The sequence below is a fragment of the Henckelia pumila genome, chromosome 4 (genome assembly GCF_033568475.1).
Source record: "Henckelia pumila isolate YLH828 chromosome 4, ASM3356847v2, whole genome shotgun sequence".
NCBI classification, from domain to species: Eukaryota; Viridiplantae; Streptophyta; class Magnoliopsida; order Lamiales; family Gesneriaceae; genus Henckelia; species Henckelia pumila.
In genome coordinates, this window is record NC_133123.1 from 216,725,300 (window position 1) to 216,738,712 (window position 13,413).

The 13,413-nt window shown below is 35.1% G+C and overlaps 1 protein-coding gene across 1 annotated transcript; it reads right to left on the reverse strand.

The window, feature by feature from the left end:
* Positions 1 to 1,862: 1,862 nt before the first annotated feature.
* LOC140859914 (ATP-dependent 6-phosphofructokinase 4, chloroplastic-like) lies at positions 1,863 to 8,252 on the reverse strand. Its single transcript, XM_073262531.1, has 14 exons — positions 7,866 to 8,252; positions 7,725 to 7,768; positions 7,603 to 7,642; positions 7,451 to 7,513; positions 7,203 to 7,340; positions 6,570 to 6,728; positions 6,447 to 6,500; positions 6,311 to 6,379; positions 5,084 to 5,213; positions 4,941 to 4,981; positions 4,307 to 4,534; positions 3,742 to 3,790; positions 2,694 to 2,848; positions 1,863 to 2,419 (listed from the first exon to the last, which is right to left on the reverse strand). The coding sequence occupies exons 1-14, from the start codon at positions 8,139 to 8,141 to the stop codon at positions 2,252 to 2,254; spliced, it is 1,614 nt and encodes a 537-aa protein (XP_073118632.1). The 5' UTR covers positions 8,142 to 8,252; the 3' UTR covers positions 1,863 to 2,251.
* Between the last annotated feature and the right edge of the window lie 5,161 nt (positions 8,253 to 13,413).

Consider the following 13,413-nt stretch of genomic DNA (forward strand, 5'->3'; position numbering starts at 1 on the left):
ATGCATCAAGTAGTCTTGACCGATATGAACTTTAGAAGATGTTCAATTATTCTCACAAAGTACGTGCGTGAAGCTCTTAGGAAAATCTCACAGTCTCTCTAATTTTCGGTCGGGGGTTTTTCCTCGTGCACGCCTATCTCCTTAAATAGCACAAGAATCCTTCTTCAACATGTTTCCTTATAGACGTAGGATTCTCTTGATTTGATCATATCAAATCTACACAAACAAAGAAAGATATATTTTAGATATGATATGATAAATATTATAATAAGCTAATCAATATTTCAAATCAACTTATTCAAGAAAATAAATAACTTAAGTAAAAGTTACTTCATGTTCAAAAAAGGCAAAAAATACTAATTAAAATCTTTTCAAAACTTGAGAATTTTAAGGAATAAAATATTCCTTTCAACAATATATAATATTCATATTTTAATTACACATGCAACGCGTGTGCAAGCGCGACTAGTTATTTATAATGACTTAAATGTATTATTATTGAATTTTTCAATTATTAAATCATTTGTAATTGTTTATATATGATATTTTGTCAAATTTTTTGCGGGTATCGCACCCAACCTACAACCCATGGCTAGGGGTATTAATCGGTCGATTCGGTTTTAATTTGTCCAAATTCGGTTCGGTTTTTCGGTTTTGAGTTTGTGAAAAATGTAATGCGAAGTCAAACCATTTACTTCAGTTCGGTTTGGTCGGTTTGATCAATAATACATAACACAATAAAATGTAGAAGTGTTCATCGATTGGTTCGATTCCGTTTTTGGTTTTTTATTTCATTTTTTAAAAATAATATATAATCCGATATTCGAACAAATTTTTTTCGATTCGGTTCGGTTTTGTACCAAAACGGTTCAGTTATTTCAGTCAGTTATTTCGATTTTGACACGATTATTAAAATTAATAATATAAATATATTGTAATATATAATATGCTATCTTTTTATATGATTTCTTAGTAAAAATTTTAAAAATAAAGTTTAAATGAATTAACAAACAAAAATTAACTAAAAATTACATTAAACAACTATCAATTAATCAACTATGTATTACAAAAAAAACAACAATGAATTACATAAACAACAATCAACTAAGAATTATTCAAAATAATTATTCACTCACTAAATATCATCTCATAACATGTATAATATAAAAACAAATATGAATAAAATTATTAATTTAATTAAATTTTGATTTTTTCGGTCGGGTCGATTTTGACATATATAATTTAAAACCGAACCAAATAAACTTCGGTTTTAAGATTTATATTTGAATTACAAAATACGGTTTTCGGTTCGATGTTTGATTTTTTCGGTTTGGATTTACACTTTTTTCGATTTTATCCGAAATTTGAACACCCCTACCCATGGCGGGTTGGGTTAAGTTGAGGTTTTTCCAACCCGCCAGGGTGACGGGACGGTGCAGACAGGCCCAAATTGACAGGTGTAGGTGCCCTAAAAATGCCCAAGTAGCGGTAAAATTAGGGAGTTCAATTTCATTTTCACAAAACACTTTAATACTCATTTTTTTAGCATTATCTTTCTTTTTTGTTAATACCTCACTGACTTGAATATCGAAATAACCACGACGAAAGCTCTTCCGACGTCCCACTAACTTTTCTCATTTGAGTATTCTCAGATCATCCCACCCCGAGTCACTGCCCCAAGGCGAGAGTATTCACAACGAAAGTTCGATGCTACAGCGGATGCAATACCCCACTGTAGCTATGTGACCAACAATTGGCCTCACATGCAAATCATATGAGTCCCACATAATTTTGGGCCAATAAAGGCCTTTCACCCTATTCACAACATAGGATCCATTCACCCGAAAGATTGTCCACCCAGCTCACCCAATTTTACAGGGTTACATCAATTAAATTCATCATTATTGATCACATTATACATGGGTTTATTCATAGTATCTCCACAAAAAATAATAAAATTTTTTAACACCTAACTCAAAAATTTGGACAAAAAGACGATAGTATATCCGGGACTAATAGCTATGACACTTAAAAAATACAAATATCTATGAGTTTTGCTAGTCTGAGGGACACATATGCCTCGGCTCATTAAAAACTACATGATGAAGAATAATGCAGCTTTGCCCCGTTATCACAATAGAAATGAGCATCAACATACTCGGCAAGAGAGTAAGAGGCCATGAGGAATTTGTTTTGTTTGATGCGTGCATTACTTTAGTGGGAGGGAATCAACAAGGATGAATAGGTTGTTTTAAGACGGAGTAATCTTCAAGTTGTTGATTTCATCAATAACCTGCTTGTTAACTCCATCCGGTAGAATCTCGGAATCTCGGAGAAAATTAGGTTGATTTGTTGAAGTGAGAAGCCGAGCCCACATCCTGTCGGTCAACTTTACGGTGTTCTGAGTCTCTGTTACTCGCTGAAATATGGAAAGCACATGCTTGTAAGAAATCAGTGTTGCTAAATCAGAAAAGTTTGGTCGAAAGACCCAAGCAAACAATTTAATCGGAGTATACATCCAAAACATTCGATTTTTTTTATGCAAACTGAGCGAAAGGCAAAGAATACATGTTTTAGGCACACAATTCGGGAAACCTTGTTTATCTAATCTCTTCCAATCAAAAGCATGTCTGCCAATACATGTGATAACAAATACTCCAAAATATTTAATATTATTTGTAAAATGGGCTTACGCTAATAGGAATATAAGAATGTCTGCTGTTTACAGGTCCGACAGTGAATCCAGTGTATCCAGCCATGGCTCCATGCACAGCACTATGAGCAAGAAGGGTACAATAGATATTATCCGACGCGTTACTTGGAACGGCTCGAATCATGTATGTAGGATCTGCAGAAGTTTCATATACATTGAGAAGCAGAAGTTTAAAGTTAGAAGGACAAGCACATATTCAAGGATAAACTCATCCACTCACGGGACTTTAATGGATGATGATAATTGACAGTAAGAATGAGTTCCAAAATTGGTGAGATAAAACTAAGACCTAACAAAATGCAGAAGTTGACAGTTCACTAATGCAAATAATATCCTATTCCCAAGAAAAATACGCAAGAAATATGCATTTAAAAAGTGTGTGCGCCTGCAACTAAATGAGAACGGATTAACAAAAAAATCGGATCCGCATCGAGCTGAAACATCAATATATTTAATTGTAAGTGGCACGTTATATATATATTGTGAAAGCTTCCAGAAATGTTAAGACACTAAAGCTATCTACATGAGGTATTGCTGATGAATTGAATTTGAACTCGTAACTTTCTGACCATTATTTAAGCCATCTCCACTCACTTAATGACGTTTCAAAATATAGCCACTATCACGCAAGAATTAACAATTGAAAAAAACACAGAACAAAAATTTCACAGCAAAAATCTCCAATTACAGAGGTAAATATTAATCAATCTCTAATAGACGAAAAGGTAAAGATATATATATATAGAGAGAGTTTCTTTCAAGTGCCCACCAATGATGTGGCACTATTCTATTGGACCTACAATTTATCACATCCAATAAAATAGTGTCACATCATTGGTGGGCATGGTAGGTGGGCACTTGAAAGAAACTCTATATATATATATATATTTTGAATAAAAAAAGGTAAAGATATTTTATGACTGTTACAAGACAAATATGAAAACCATATACAAAATTTACATCCTAGAGTGACCAAACGAAAGCAGATCGGCCAAAGTTTAGGAAAAATCATGTAAAAGTTTGATTACCTATATATTTCATATTTATTTCCATCTTCCGGACATTTGTAAAGTGATCCTGGGAAACAAAACAAGAACAGGAAATTTAGATGCACTGAGAATTATTAGAAAACTCAAACAGAAATCAAGACCTTGATATATAACATATTACGTACACATGCAAGGCAAGAACTTGCACAATATCAGGACATAGCTCCTTAGCATCATGAATGGCAATATAATTATGTTTACAAGATGATTCTGATGATGAATGGAGACTAACCAAATTTATCTTGAAAAGAATATCCGTACATGTTATTACCTATCTGAAATTTACTTCATATAAATGCATATAACAGACTTTTAATATGGTGAAAGACAGATTCAGAAAATGGGAAAAAATGACAAAATAAATCACATTATTTTATTATTTATATGAAACATTGAAGTTCAAGGACCATGATTACGAGAAGAAACAAGTAATACAGAGCCAAAATGGCCAGCATATTCAATTAAAATTAGTTTTTATTAAACAATTTGAACTGACTAAAGATGTGCACACATGCATATGCATATGATATTATCTGCAGGATACCTTAATTTTTTGTGTTAACCAGAGGCCAACATCCAATAGTAGTAGCCTGTTCCCTGATGCATCTTTCTCACCGACAGCATGCAAATTCGGAGCAACATATTCCTGTCCCGCTCCTTCAGCCAACACAATTACCATATGCTTATTTTCTTTGAGTCTTTGGTCAACAAATTCAAAGAGCCCACCTGGGCCTTCCAAATAGAATGGGGATTCTGGAATTAAGCAACAATCCTGTCATGAATTAAAAACTATAAGCAGGCCAAACAATGTTAAAACTATGGTGCAGTCACACCCCTCTGACATATTCGATGTCCATAACTAGTACGTCATCTTCCGTAATGTCGATAATTGTCTTATAATGGTAATGGTGTATTTTATAATTTTCAATAGCAAACTAACCACAGTTCCAACATTTCTTTCAGTGTTGATAATCTTATTGCAAAATTTTTAAGATAGATGAACACATCAAACAGCAGATTAAATATATATATATATATATATATATAAAACACAAATAAACAAACAAACCAACCTATATGACTAATGACATGATATACAATTTTCCGTGATTGAGATGAATAAAAGAGAGAAATGAACAATGGAGTGCTTCAGATGGATGGATTCAAGGTTTTCTTACCACGTCTCGACTGGCCAAAGTTGCGTGCATGGCAATGAACCCTGCAGAATAATTACGCAATCATGAAAAGTACAACAGACATTAGTGGGCAAATTTTGCACCAAGATACCATCAGCTGCTTTCACAGTGTTCAATCCCCTTACCACTGTACCGACCCATAAGTTTCACAATTCCAACACCATTTTCGATGCTCTCAACTTCCACATGTGCCGCATTTATTGCTCTTTGAGCCTCCTCCACGGCAGTATCAAAGCCAAACGATTTGTCTATAACCTGTTTATTGCATTACAGGAACAAAAACAAGAAACTGAAAAAAAAACATCCAAAAGATGTAGTTCCTCATAAATTGAGTTAAATATAATCAAGATAATCACAATCACAGCAGAACCTAGAACTTAGAATCTACAAGAACTTATGTCAAAAATTTGCCGCTTCCATTCAAGTGTAAAGAGAATTTCCCATTCTGCACGTGGCACCTCAGCTCAACAAGGTCGAAACAATCATACACCAATGATGCCAAATTAGGCACTTTCATGAGCCAAGACATTTTCATAATGACACATTAAAATTATCAGTTGTTTAAATGACAGGGGAATATATGTATTGGGTCAAAATCCTCAGCCCTAACAGGTGTACCCAATTTAAGATACCCTAATATTTAGGTTTAAGATAAGCAATCTGTCATGGGCTCGGCCCAAAAAGACAGTTTACAGGTATGCACACATGGGAAGTTCAAGGTAGGCAACAAGAAGTTTTGGAGTCATGGGAGTCTTGCTTTTGTTACGTTTGAATTTTAGGCTTTGGTTTATCTCGTTTTTTTCTTTATCCTAGGCTTAGTTGGTCTTATCTTGTTCGTTTATTGAGTCCATAGAGTGTAAGGAGTCTATCTTCTATTTTATGTATAAATACGGCTATTGGTGATGAATAATAACTTGATCATTTCTCCATAACCAAGACTCCAAGAGTTATAAGATCGTTTACGTCAAAAAAAAAAAGAGTTATAAGATCGTGGGGTTCTCTTCCATGAGCCCTGAACCATGTTCACCATAGGCAAACAAGGCCCAAAGACTGCAAAGCACCAAGAGATCACCGATCTTCACGATCGACCAGTCTCTAGACCCATAACACGATCCTACGTGCGAAATCACAACACAATCTTCGCAGTGTTAGGTAGTGTTTGGAAATGCTTAAAATGATGACCTCCCACTATGATAAGAACTTGATGTTTGCATGGGTTTTCATGGTTTCTTTAAAGTTTAGAATCACACACACATCGACAAGGATGGTATCATAATTTTTAATTAATATAAAAGATCACAAATCCGGGGTTTAGCGTGAAAAGAGCAAAAGATCAGAAACGTAAAACTCACAGCTATATCATTATCAATCGTTTTAGGAATTCCAGCTACTGCCACTTTGAGCCCACGCCTCTCCACTTCCTTCAATGCATATAAATCAGCATTCCACAGAAGTATTAGGAAAATAGCTTGAAAGTAAAATCAACACCTTAAAAATTGCAGCAGCCCCTTTTTGAGTACCATCGCCTCCAATTATGTAAACCTGGACTCCATAAATATTTTCAGCAGTTCCAAAATTAATAAAACAGCTTTATGGTTAAAATATAAACACCTGGTTTATTTTCCGGTCGTGAATATTGTCAACTATCTTGTTGGTATCATGACCTCCTCGGGAAGTTTGCAGGAAAGTTCCACCACGCTTGTGGATATCATTTACAGATTTCGGTGTCAATTGAATGGTATTTTTTGAATAGAACCCTCTATATCCTCCCTGAAAGTTGTCATCACCTTTAATCGAGTCAGGTGAGATTAACTACCGACAAGTTGACAGGATACTGCATTAACTTAAAGACAATTTGCCTCGTAAGGACTAAGAGATTAAACAGGCCACTTATGAAAACTCAGGCATGATAACAAAGAAATGTCAAAGATCGAAAGCATGACATGGTTATTATTATTTTTTATGTTATAGATCCAACATCAAGCCATGAAGCAGAAAGCCATCATCTTGATTTACAGAATTTCTACTAACACTAATGGATATCAGTTGTTTAAGAAGTGATAACATTAATAGGGCATACAAAATGCTATTCAACAATAATGGGCAGGACGCATTAAGGATGATTAGATAGAAATGAGAACTCTATCACCAACTTAGGTGAAAAAGTGAAGAAACCTATCATTGAGTTATTTCAAACTTCCAAGGTCGAGATAATGAGAACGAAAGATTAAGAAAGAAGATTACCTGAATTCCTAGAATATCATCAACTCCATACATATAATTCAAACCACATACTATCTCACGTATAACTGTATTAATTCCTGGGCATAAACCTCCACAGGTCACGACACAGGCACGAACTTCCTCTGGTGTAAAGAAAACCTAAATTTAGAAAAACAAATATTTAGACAGCGTATGGGTGAAACACCACTTTTCCATTTCTCGCAAATTAGCAACAATGTCAATCTAACTAGTTTAGAAAGTTTGCATGCCTTTTCTCGAGGTCCTGCTCGACGAAAATGTACTCCCCTTGGACTGTCCTTCTGAACAACTATCTAAACACAAAAAATAACGTTCAAATGATTAAATTTCCACAGATATACATAATGTTGTCAGCCAACGTCAAGAGTGAAAAGGTTTCTACCCCCTGCGCCACCACATCTTCAGGGCTCACAAATGTCTTCCTGCCACAGAAGAGCGATGAATGATTCCTCTTAATACAAAAAATTGGCAAACACAACACTCAAGAGTAAGAAGCCGACTTACTTGATGGCGTAAGCTTGGCTTTTCTTCAAAGGATTAGGATACAACTACTCAAATGGAAAATTACACAAATGAACACCCAAATATACAATAAATACTGAATAAATAATAACATGATAGACAATATGTAACATCAAATAATACCGGCAAATTGGGAAGGTGATCAGTGAGGTGCGGGATGTCTTCAAGAATAAAATCATCATTTCCCTCCTTATCAACAGCAATACCACCATCATTGGACAAATTTGCTCTGATCAAGCAGTACTGCCTCGAAATCAATGGCCTTCTGGGATCAATTTTATTCCTGCGGGCAAAACTAGAACTGTTGGCAATACAAAAAGAATTGGATCTATTCCAACCAAAATCCGGTTGAATCGAATAGGCCGTGAAAAAAAATGTTGTAGTTCGAGCGATCTCCATGGCAAAATTAGAAGCCAACAGCAAGCAGGTTAAGGGACTGGGCGTGGGCGTATGAAGATGATGAAGCTTGGCGGCCAATGCAAATCTATATACATCTGATTTGACTTGCAAGGAATATTCAAGCTCACCATTTGTGTTCAGATTAAAATCGAAATTACAAATACACCCCACCTGCTTATTTATTTACTTAAATTTTTTTTTTGAAAAAAAGTAAAAAATTGTAAGTAAAGAAACAAATGTTTTAGTAAATAGCTAACAATTTTATTTATTTCACAAAAAAATTTGAAGTTTCAACAAAGTTTCAAATATAAGAGATGTTTAAGGTTGGTAATTGAAAAAAAATATAATGAATTATTTGACCATCAGTGAAGAAATGAGATGAATATTAAGTTTTATTCAATAGTTAATTTTGCTCATACATTTATTTTGGATTTGTAAAAGTGTTTGTAAAAATTTTTTAATTTCAGTTTCCAAATTTTCTCCCATATGTGTATCAATCATGGATGAGAAGGTAATAAAATTAATTAAAATATAAAACATCATTAATTTTTAATTCTTTAAGTTCCGTTTGTATGCATTAAAGTTTATATTTTGTAGCATCATGATATCATTTTGAATATTGTGTAAAATTGAGTCAAATTTGGACAAAAAAATGTTTCTAAATCTAATAAAATTGGGTTTTATTTACTAGTTTTCTAATGTTATGTAGTGACTCTTTCTAGATCAATTACTGAGCAGATATTTAAGCTTGTAATTTAACTTAAATAGAAATACAATTAGAGATAATTATGAAAACTTAAGTAATTATTAAACTGACAGAATACAACCGGTAACAACTGAACCCAGAGCTAAAACTAACACAACCAAATGAAAACATTGCAATAACAAAAATCCCACCTAAACTAAGCTGCTGGTAACCCCTGCATCTAAGTCTTGGTCACCTACTACGCATAGGTTCAATTTCTGGGAAACCTGCAACTGTCCCGTTGAATTAGGTATCCACAAAACAACCAACGACGTGAGCGATAACAACTTTCAATGAGAAAATACGAGAATACACATGCTTTTGAGTGTGAAAACTAGGAAATTTCCCCTTAATTGGAAAAACTCAGTCCACACTCAACTGCTTAGTTATGGGATGAACAAGTCCAAACCCACTACCCTAGATTTTAGAGCCCATGAAACCACATGCCCACTGATAAGTGCATTTTATATGCATTATTTTGTGTTATTTTTAGGTTTATTTGACATGCATTCATATTGTCTCGTGTGTGTTTTATGTGTTTTATTTATGTTTTATTTCATGCTTTGCATTTCACTCCCCGGATTTTATTTGTAGGAAAAATGGACATTAAAGGAGTTTTGCGGTTATGGAACGATGCAGCTGCGTTAATGTTATTGGAAGAGAATGAAGATGCGCATTGTGGGGACCCGGGTTGCTAATCTTATCTTAGGGCAATTTATTGTAATTAACAATAATCAAGTACTCAAAAGAAATATAGAAACAAGAGTCAAATTTTTTTTTTTTTTTTTTTAAAAAGGCAGGGTCTCACTCGATCGGTGAAACTTGGCCGATCGAGCGAGCTCAAATGCTCAAACGCTCTGTTTCAGAATTTAAGGCCTCGCTCGATCGGTGAATTTCTACCGATCGAGCGAGCAACAAATCTTGCTCCTCTATTTAGCACAATAATGGCCTCGCTCGATCGGTGCATTTCGACCGATCGAGCGAGCCTAAAATGCAGAAACTTCTGCTGCTAAAATTCTGCTGTCAAGACTTGAAAAAAAATCACATAATCTGATATACATGATACAAAATCAAATACATGTCATCTTATAACCTCTTACAAGCTTCTAAACATCATATACATAAACTAGCATGTGTTCAAACCACAATATACAAAGTTCTTGTATCAATTCTAGCATGATTTATCAACTCAAAATACAAGTCTTGCTACTAAAACCCATGTCCTCACTTGCTATGCTTCTATCTTGAGCTATCCTTGTTTTTTCTGACTAGCTCCTGCCCTACCTATTGCCATGCACACATACAAAACAAAGCAATAACCGGATAACTCCGGTGAGAATAAAATCCCAGTATAAACAACATAACATGCAATAGAGATAGCATCTCACCTAATGCTATAAAATACATGCAATGCATGTTTGAAGAATAGGCTATCAAATATGCTATCAAAGGCTTGGTTCTTTGGGATCCCGAGGAATAAAATAACTATCAAACCACCGACACTCCCAATCGGGGTGGCATCAAGTATTTTAATCCTCTGACTTTGGTGCAATTATAGAGAGTCTTCTGGCTCTGAAAGCGAATGATGCAATCCATGCCACTCAACTACAATCCGCCAAACGTCATATGCACTCTAGGCTTTGAACCCTCTGTGCTTATTAGGCTGGAGTTCAAGATGAATGCAACATATACTGTATGCATTAAAGGCTATAAAACATCTTGAACAACTAATCACATAAGCAAGCAAAGCAGGTAAAACATCTAATCACATAAAACATATAAACAATTAAGTATGTGATTAACAAGGAAATACTCGAAACGATAGCTATTTCGAGTGTTCTATCCCATCTGGATTAGCTGTCATTTATACCTTTCAATAACACGTCTGAAAGTACTTCAAGTCTGAAAAGACATCAATGATAAAGCATATCAAACGGTTGCTCAAGTTCTCAACTCAAACTCAAATACAATGCTAGCAAACCTTGCTTCAACTTCTTCTCGTTGCGACTCGGCACTCTCGATTCGTAAATCTTCAATTGAAAGCTGAGAAATAACATGTTAAAGAGCTAACAAGATCATATGCAACTCAAACCATGCTTCTTTGAATCAAGAATATCAAAGTCTTGACATTTTGCAAATCGACGGCGTAACGGCTACAAACCGGCAATCCAAACAATATCCAAAACAAGATATCAATCCCAACAACTCATTATATCAACTCAATCTCATCAAAAACATCATATTCAGATAAGGTAGGGTTCGAATTTAGCTTGCTAAAATCATATAAAATCCGAACGATAGTATTTTTCCGAACCTTCTGCGAATACACGATCGGTACAGCTGATATACGCATATATCGTAAAATCATAATTTTCCATCTTTCACATAAAAATAAAATCTGAGAAAAGTGAATGAAACTTGTACCAAATCGAAGGTCTCGGAGCGGTGATCGTAGATATATATTTCTTTCGAATTTCTGACTACCGGATCGCGAGTTATCGAAGCTTTTGCGGAATGAAAACAATGAAAATGGCGTTTGGAACCTTTCAGCTGTGTTTCTCTGCCTTTCTTTTCTTTTCATCTGATGATACACGTGAAGAGGAGATAAATATAAGCATATTTGCAGTTTAGTCCCTGAACTTTTTGCTATTTGCAATTCAGTCCCCGGAAAAGCGATTTAATTCAATTTCAATCCTTTTCAATTTAAGAATATTAGAATTTAATTCTAAACTCTAAATATTCCCAAATTAAATATTTTTGGATTAAAATTAAATAATCCCGGGCCTTACATTTCTCCCCCACTAAGACATGAGTTCATCCTCGAAATCATAAGCAAGCTGTATAGATAATCTGTATACACATAAGAGAATAAATAGCATAAAGCAGAATAAGAACTCACATCAATGAAACAACTCTGGAAATCTCTGTCTCATATCTGACTCAGTCTCCCAAGTCGCTTCTTCAGTGCCATGTCGACTCCACTGAACTTTGACTAGCTGAATCGTCTTGTTTTTGAGTTGTTTATCTTTGCGATCAAGAATCTGAATAGGTTGCTCAAAATAACTAAGAGTTTCGTCAAGTTCAGCTTCATCAGGTTGGAGAATATGGGAAGGATCAGGCTGATACTTTCGAAGCATAGAGACATGGAATACATCATGAATACCAGACAAAGATGGAGGAAGAGCGAGTCGATAAGCAAGATCTCCTATCTTCTCGATAATCTCATATGGACCAATAAAACGTGGAGATAACTTTCCTCTCTTGCCAAATCTGACTGTACCTCTAAATGGAGAAATCTTCAAGAAAACTCTGTCTCCCTGATCAAAAGATAGAGGTCGTCGTCTTATATTTGCATACTTTGCTTGTCTATCTTGAGCTGTTTTCATTCTTTTCTGAATAAGCTTTACTTTCTCTGTCATTTCTCGGATCATATCTGGCCCAACATCTGGTACGTCTGAGATATCATCCCAATACAACGGTGATCTGCATTTCTTTTCGTACATTGCTTCAAAAGGAGACATCTCAATGCTCGTCTGATAGCTGTTATTATAATAGAATTCTGCAAGTGGTAATGAATCTTGCCAACTAGTACCAAAATCTAGTACTACAGCTCGTAACATATCCTCAAGTTTCTGGATAGTCCGCTCTGACTGTCCGTCTGTTTGAGGATGATATGCTGTACTCATATGCAATTGAGTACCAAGAGCTTGTTGAAAGCTATGCCAAAAGTGTGATGTAAATCTAGGGTCTCGATCTGAAACGATAGATTTAGGCACACCATGTAATCTTACCACTTCTCTGACGTAGATTTCTGCCTTCTGATCATGTTTGTACGTCATTCTGTACGGAATAAAACATACTGATTTCGTCAAGCGATCAATAATCACCCAAATGGCATCATACCCTCTGGATGAACGTGGTAGTTGTGTAACAAAATCCATGGAAATGTGATCCCATTTCCATTCTGGAACTGATAGACTCTGCAATTGACCACCTGGTTTCTTTCTTTCTGCTTTTACCTGTTGGCAATTCAAACATTTAGACACAAAATCTGTGGCATTTGCTTTCATCTGTTTCCACCAATACTGTGTCTTCAGATCATTATACATTTTCCTGCCATCAGGATGAATACTGAATCGACTGCTGTGAGCCTCTTTCAATATCTGCTGTTTCAAGTTTGAAACATCTGGAACAACAAGTCTGTTATTCACATATAAAACATCATCAGCACTGACCTGATATTCAGATTGATGTCCAGACCTGACAATAGCAATATAATTCTGAATATTCTGATCCTTCTTTCTGTGCTTCTTTGATTCTCATTAACAGTTCTGGCCCAGCTCGTATATTACAAACACGGATAGGTTGCATATCTGTTTCAAATATTAATCCAGAAATACAACAATCTTCCACCATTTGAGATACACCTATCGTAGACAAGGATAAAGAACATACCTTTCTACTTAATGAAAGAGTGGGTGCCCGGTGAGCCAACTTGTGGCTAAGGGCTTTGATGACTCTTTGTAT